Genomic DNA, 7,318 nt, shown 5'->3' with positions numbered 1-7,318 from the left:
AACCTGTTGCTCTTCCTAACCAAATGCTTTTCCCCCCATGCGTGATTGAGAAGTGCAGCATGCCTCCATGCAAATCATTTTGGTGTGCATATAAGAGTCATAACATAGAACACCTGGGCCTCATACTGGTAATTTACTACTTACCCCCTTCCCCAACATAAACCCCATTTACAAAAATAGTCACAATGTGTGAATAGAAACAAAAAAAAGGGTGAATCCACCAACCCAGATTTTGTAAAAAGATGACAAATATGGCAGTTGAAATGCAAACAGTAGATACACTAACTGTACTAAGAGTTGTATGCTTAACACACACACACACACACACACAAACACACACACTCACATTCACACAAGCACACACCAAAGAAAAGTTAATTTCCCCCCTCAACTCCTTTTACTGGTCCCTACAGTCTGATTAGCCATTTTTCTCTCCTCTTCAGCAGTGTCAGCTGGTAATGAAAACAGTAACCTCCTGTCATTCTTTCTACATTTTACAGTTGTGTTTTGATAAGGGGTTGCTGTCTTGTTAGAGGCACTGACCTTAGGAATACAGTACATTTGTAAAAACTGTATGTTTGGCAGAGACCACCTGGAGTAGTTCTGTTGACACAACTACATTACTCACACAGGCTGTAAACAATTGGTCACCCAATCACATAGATTTTTATTTTTTCTTTTGTACATCTTTGCCTTCCTTTTCATGTTTTTCTTCAACTGGCTTGGTTACACGGTCATAGGATGGTGGACAGATAGCTGTTGACATGGTCATGTCTGTCTTTTCGGTGTAAGAGTTTTCATTCATCTTGTCCATGAGGAATTCGTCTTTAATACGTTGGCTAGCCCCTCCTTCGATTTTGTTTTTGTTTAAAAATGAAGCCTGCTTTATTGTTTGTGCCAGACGATAACGCCTGTAAGCCCGTTGGATAATGATAGCTGACAGCTCCTCTTGTTTCCTTTTTAAGGTAGTTGTGATGGGCTCATAGGAGGCTTTGGATGGGTTTGACTGCATAAAGCGGTCTTCCATCTGAATGCGGAGAGCGTCCATCTCTCCACTTTCCCCCAGAACACGTTTGGTGAAAGCAAACAATATATCGAGGCAGTGAATTCTGTCACCACTTACCATGGGCAGATCCATTGCAATAAGCTGAACCTTGTTGGGTTTAGGTAAGTGAAGAGGAGGCTCCAGAGCAGCTGCAAACTCTGAAAGTTTTTCAAATTCCATAAACTGTGTAGCATCTGGGTCAAACTTTTCCCAGACCTCATAAAACATCTCAAAATCATCCTCGCTCAGAGGTTCGGCACTTTCTTCAGTTGCCACACCGAAGTTCTCCAGAATGACAGCAATATACATGTTGACTACAACTAAAAATGAGATGATTATGTAGCTGACAAAGAAGAAAATCCCAACCGAAGGATTGCCACAATCTCCTTTGACGGAACTTCCTGGGTGATCTTTTTTAGGGTCGCAGTCTGGAGGCCCGCTGTTCAGGATGGGGGCTAGCAAGCCATCCCAGCCAGCAGAGGTGGTGATCATAAAGAGGCAGATCATGCTGTTGCCAAAAGTTTCAAAGTTGAACATGTCATCAATGCCAACTTCTCTCTTCACGTAGGCAAAGTTGGACATTCCAAATATGGCATAGATGAACATGACCAGGAAAAGGAGGAGACCAATGTTGAACAAGGCAGGGAGAGACATCATCAAAGCAAAAAGCAGAGTGCGGATCCCCTTTGCCCCCTTGATTAGACGCAGGATTCGACCTATTCTGGCAAGTCGAATTACTCGGAACAAGGTGGGGGATACAAAATATTTCTCAATGATCTCTGCCAAAAACATACCTGTTAAAAATTAAACAAAAGAATCAGGGTTATTGTTTGTCAGCATCAAACCTTATCTTCCCTTATTGGAACGTCTTTGCAAAAGCTGCCTTAAATTAAATTTACAAACAACTGGTTCCCAGTTTGGTTTGGGCATAGAAGCAAGCCTTGATAACTGCCCTAATGGAAAAATGGGCAGGTAGTTGTGCCTCCTAGTCCTGGATAATCTCAGAGATATTTGAGTCTATTGATCATGGCATTCTTCTAGGGGTGTCAAAGTCACGTCACAGCGGTGTCATGTGATGTATTGAGACTTTCCCCCCACTTCGCTAAACCAGGCATGGGCGTGCCCTGATCTAGATTATGCTGTTTGAGGCTGGAGTTTAGAAGGCTCTGATTTAGGACAGCCTAAATCCAGTATCAAAAGTAATGGCAGACTTCTGCTCCCTTGATAGTATTTGGTCTACAGGATATTACCAAGCTCTATCTTGTCTTTTAGGCTACATTATTTAACATGCACATGAAAATACTAGATGTTCATATATATTTTTAAAAATGGAAAAAGTGTAATTCATCTACACACAAATGTATTCACTCAATAGTTTAATAAATTAATAAGTTAACATTTTATTTACAAAGGCATTTTATAATTTAGTCAATTAGCTTTAAGTACTTAGATTTGTCAATATTTTTGTTTTGTTTTTATATTGTTCAATGGTCTAAACTATTTTATTAATCTCTATTAATCATCTAGAAGATCTTTATGAACTTTAATTTGAGCTTTGCAAAAAGTGCAAAAAGTGGAATGCAATCTTCCAAAAAGTGTACAAAATGCTTGTGTTAAAGATATTAACATATAATGATAATTTTAAAATTCAGCCCTCATGGACCATGAGACTGTAAGAAGGTAAAATTAACTATCTCAAGATGAACAGATGATTGAACAGAATTTGGTGATTCTTCTTACTATTATCTATGAAGTGTCTTGCAAAAGAAAAAGAATGAGGCAGGCATCTGTTTTGCTATGCCTCATTGTTACATGATTAAATATTTGTGGCAATTTAAATAAAAGGGACAACCAATGCTTTTAATTATTTAATTTCCTCCAAGGCAGATGAATTCATACAGATGTACCACTGAATCTCTCTTTCAAAAGACCCGAAGGTTAAGACTATCAGGTTATCTAATGTCAAAACTGTTTATGTGTAGTGGGAACAAAATACTGGTATTTTGCCAATGTGAAGGGTCTTCCTACCATGCTTTAGTCATAATTTTTGAAGTAAAATTTAAGCCTCACAGCACTATGAATTGGCTTGGAAGGCCTCATGGAATAGTAATATAAGAGCTAAAAGAACAAAGGTTAGACAGAAAGAGCTTGAGGCAAATAGATCCATTACAGGAATTATGGAGATCTGTCAATCATTTCTCTCACTGAGAAATGAACTGCTTTCAGTTCATTCGGACACCTAGGAGGGGAAAAGATGTAAGATTTGAACCTGGGATGCAGTCAGCAGTTCCTGGTTTTTCAGTTGTATTATGTCTCCTTCTATCATCTATAAATATCATCTTATCCCAGTGTTGTGTTCCTGGATCTCTGCGTTTTACCTTTTGAGTTTGATTAATGGTTGGATGAACAAACACTTCTTGAAGAAAGCTGTTGGGGAATTTGTATTCTCAGATTGCAACTTTTGACCCCATTAATGTGCTACCAGATTTAGGTAGGTTGATAAAGCATATTGAGGAAAAAGAGTGATGGATATCTGATAATTTGAGATCTAATAACCTGTCTGGAATCTGCATCCTGGATTAAGATTACATTGCCAAAGGCATCATGATGAACTTTTTACTACAAATATATACACACAAAAATACAGTACCCAAATACATATGTTCCACAAGAATAATTTATGTAAGGAATTCATATATCAGAAATTGAATAATAATAAAAGCTAAATGTGAGAAGATTTAAATTGTTATAATAGTTCTTACCTACAATGGAAAGGATGACAACCACAAAATCAAAAATGTTCCATCCAATTGTGAAATAATAATAGCGTAGGGAAATTAGTTTGAGGACACATTCTCCAGTGAAAAGGACAATAAATATAAAATTAATGCGGTAGAGAATATCTTCTGTTTGTTTACTTTGATCATCTGTTTCTACCATCATGGTGATCATGTTAAGGCAGATAAGAATCATAATACTGATGTCAAATACTTGTTGGGTCACAAAATCAAACACCATGCCTTGATATTTGTTCTGAAGTATAGAAGAAGAAATAATATTTAATGGACACTAAGGTGGGCACATTTGTTTAAGTAAAATGTAACTGAACTAAGGAGCTAATAATACAGGTAGTCCTCGACTTATAACAGTTTGTTTAGTGACCTTTTGAGGTTAAAACAGCACTGAAAAAGTGATTTATGACTGTTTTTCATACTTATGATTGTTGTAGCATTCCCATGGTCACATACTCAAAAATCAAATGCTTGGCAACTGACTCATATTTACGATGGTTGCAGTGTCCCCGGGTCACGTGATCATCTTTCACAACCTTCTCACAAGCAAAGTCAATGGAGAAACAAGATTCATTTAATGACTCTGTTACTGACTTAACAATTTCAGAGATTCATTTAACAACTGTGGCAAGAAAGTTTGCAAAATGGGGCAAAACTGACAACAAATATTTCACTTAACAGCAGAAATTTTGGGCTCAATTGTTGTAACTCGAGGTCTACTTGTACAACAGTATGAGAATTAAAAAGCAAACAAACTAAATAGCCCTCTCTCCCCCCTTTTCCCTCCATGCATTAACTTAATTTAAAATGACTTTTTAGTTGTGAGTAAACTGGATCATATTACTTACCCCTGGCCTAGGTATAGGTTTCTGAGGCTTTTTAGACCCCAATTTTTTCATTGCATTGTAGTACTTTTTCTGTTCTTCTGTCATAAAGATGTCTTGGCCTCCAAAGTAATGGCATGAGATGAAAATTGGTTATAATCATATTCTTGTGCATAAGTCTTAAATGTAAATGCATTTATAACATATTACAAGCTAAAAATAAACATTGGGCCTGATTTATTTTTATAATGAAAATGCTGCACAATTTTAACCATGTAAAAATAAACGTGGCACATGTTCAAACTTCAGTTTATTTTATTTTTTTACAATTTGTTGACTAATAAATGTATTTAATAACCAGCGTGTTAGAATAGTTATTATTGAAGGTTTTATTTAGAGGCTGGTGTGGGAAAATGTTTAGAAGAAAGGAGAATAAAAGAGTTCCTAGGGAAAGAGGAGAAAACCCCCCACAACCTATGGCAGTATTTTATTTTACGTTTAAAGACAACTTTTATCTTGCGTCCAGTTTTAAGTCAACATCAAAGCAGTACCACAACATAAAACCACCACAACATAAAACAACCTACGAGCCCTTTCTATAATTCATGTGGAAGGAACTTTCAGAAGATAGTGATAATTGGCTCAGTAGGTCTGGTGTGGGTCATCCTCTCTGAAGCTCTGGGCCTCCATGGCCATTTTGTGCTTTGGTTTACCTTTCTTGCACAGCATTTTTTCTGTTTTGGGGATACAGAGCAGTGGTGGGTTTCAATTTTTGTTTACTATTGGTTTGCACGTGCACGTGCAACGCTTCTGCACATGCGCAGAAGCATTTGGGAGGGTGCCTCCCACCGCCGCCACTACCAATTTGCCTGATCCAAGCCAAACCGGGAGCAACCCACCACTGACACAGAAGTAAATGGCCGGGAATACTAGCCTCATGTGAGACCAAATGCAGGTGTTCTAGGAAATTGACATTCCCATTATTAAACAAAACTGAAGCATTTAAAAATATTTAGTCCAGTGAGGAATTTATCGTTCATGTAACTATTACTGTTGTTGTTGCTAAGATGATTTTGAGAGTGGAAAACAGGAAAGATAGAGGGAATTCTGCCGGTTGTTGCTTTAAATCTTCCCACATTATAGTGTGTGGGAGCAGCAACACTGACGAATCCTAATGCCATGGAACAGTAAAGGTAGGGTATGAGGTCAGTAATTTTGCTTCAGGATACTTTCCTCTGCCTCAAGGATGGGACCAGTTTGAATGACTTATCTCCGGAAGTTGTGGATGCTCTAGAAGTTTTTAAGAAGAGATTGGACAATGATTTGTCTGAAATGATATAGCGTTTCCTGCCTGAACAGGGGGTTGGACTAGAAGACCTCCAAGGTCCCTTCCAACTCTGTTATTCTGAATAAGCCTAAGCAGTTATGGACAAATACTCATCATCAGAAATCTTTATGCAGCAGAACTTCTTTACTTCTGCCATTGAGAAGAGATGATTAAACATATGACCTTAGATTGGAATAGAGTGGAATGCCTAACATCAGTGGAGGGATTCAAATAATTTAACAACGGGTTCACCCAGGGTCAGGTTGGTTGTCGTGGAAGGTGTAGCTCATCCCCGTCTTCCAGCTCCACCATACATGTGGGAAGATTCTCCCACGGCAGCCAACCTGACCCTGGGCAAACCAGTTGTTAAATTACCCCCCCCCCCCCTTATCAAAGTGGATCCTGAACTGTGCTGCAAAGGAGAAACGGGCAACAAAGTGGCCAGCACAAGGAAAGGAGGAGGAGTATGGAGAAGAAAGAGGGAAAGCGGCCTTCACCTTCCTTCATGATGGCTGCTCCGTTGCCTGTTTCTCCATTGCACTGCAGCGCTGCACCCAGGATCCAATTTGATAGCAGGAGGTGGGTAATCTAACAACCAGTTCATCTGAACTGGTACGAACCAGCTGAATCCCATCACTGCCTAACAACTTCAACCACTGATCAATTCAGCATCAACTGCTGGGTCACAGTATCTGACCCTTGCTAGATGCAAACTGGGGCTGTTATTGTAACAGACTCTTCTGATAGGTATTGTAACAGAGTATTCTGATCGGAGTGTTTTGATAGTTCTTATTACAATTGGCCAGACAGATGAAAGAAGCTATGAAGTGCCTTACATCATTAATGCATATTGTTATGCCATTTTTATGCCTCTGCTATACCACATGCAATGCCTCTCTTTGAAACAGAAAAGATAAGGCAAGGCATTGAACATTGTTCCATGTTAAATTACATATACGCATAGGCATTATAAGTGTTAAGCCTGGATGAGAAAAGAGGAACATTGGACATCTAGCTGGCAATGCAATGCCATTAAACTTTTTAAAAAAAACTGAAACAATGAACATAATTCAGCATGATTGAATTGAGTCTCACATCAAGCTGCTCAAATCAAGTTGTGTAGGCAACAAAGAGAAGCTGACAAGGCGATTTAGAGATAGATCATTTAGAAAGCAAGTGGAAAAGTTCAGATCAATTCTAGAAAAACCAAAGTATTGGCATGAATATCTAGGAAGACAAGAAGGATGAATATGAGAATTCCAAATACGGCATATTGGGGACCAGAGATGGCTAGAATTGGCATTCATGTGGAAAGCAAGGCCTAGAGAAT

The 7,318-nt window shown here is 38.6% G+C and overlaps 1 protein-coding gene across 1 annotated transcript in view; it reads right to left on the bottom strand.

Annotated features, from left to right (window-relative positions):
• Positions 1-667: 667 nt before the first annotated feature.
• Positions 668-7,318, bottom strand: part of LOC116508074 (sodium channel protein type 1 subunit alpha) — a 59,747-nt gene continuing 53,096 nt past the window's right edge. The window contains exons 24-26 of the mRNA XM_032216541.1: positions 4,686-4,790; positions 3,808-4,078; positions 668-1,839 (exon numbers count right to left, since the gene is read on the bottom strand). Coding sequence (XP_032072432.1) covers positions 668-1,839; positions 3,808-4,078; positions 4,686-4,790 — 1,548 coding nt within the window. The remainder of the gene's footprint in view (positions 1,840-3,807; positions 4,079-4,685; positions 4,791-7,318) is intronic.

The sequence above is a fragment of the Thamnophis elegans genome, chromosome 1, assembly GCF_009769535.1.
Source record: "Thamnophis elegans isolate rThaEle1 chromosome 1, rThaEle1.pri, whole genome shotgun sequence".
In the NCBI taxonomy this organism is placed as follows: domain Eukaryota; kingdom Metazoa; phylum Chordata; class Lepidosauria; order Squamata; family Colubridae; genus Thamnophis; species Thamnophis elegans.
Note: the sequence above shows the minus strand (reverse complement) of the source record. Positions and strands in the feature narration are given on the sequence as shown.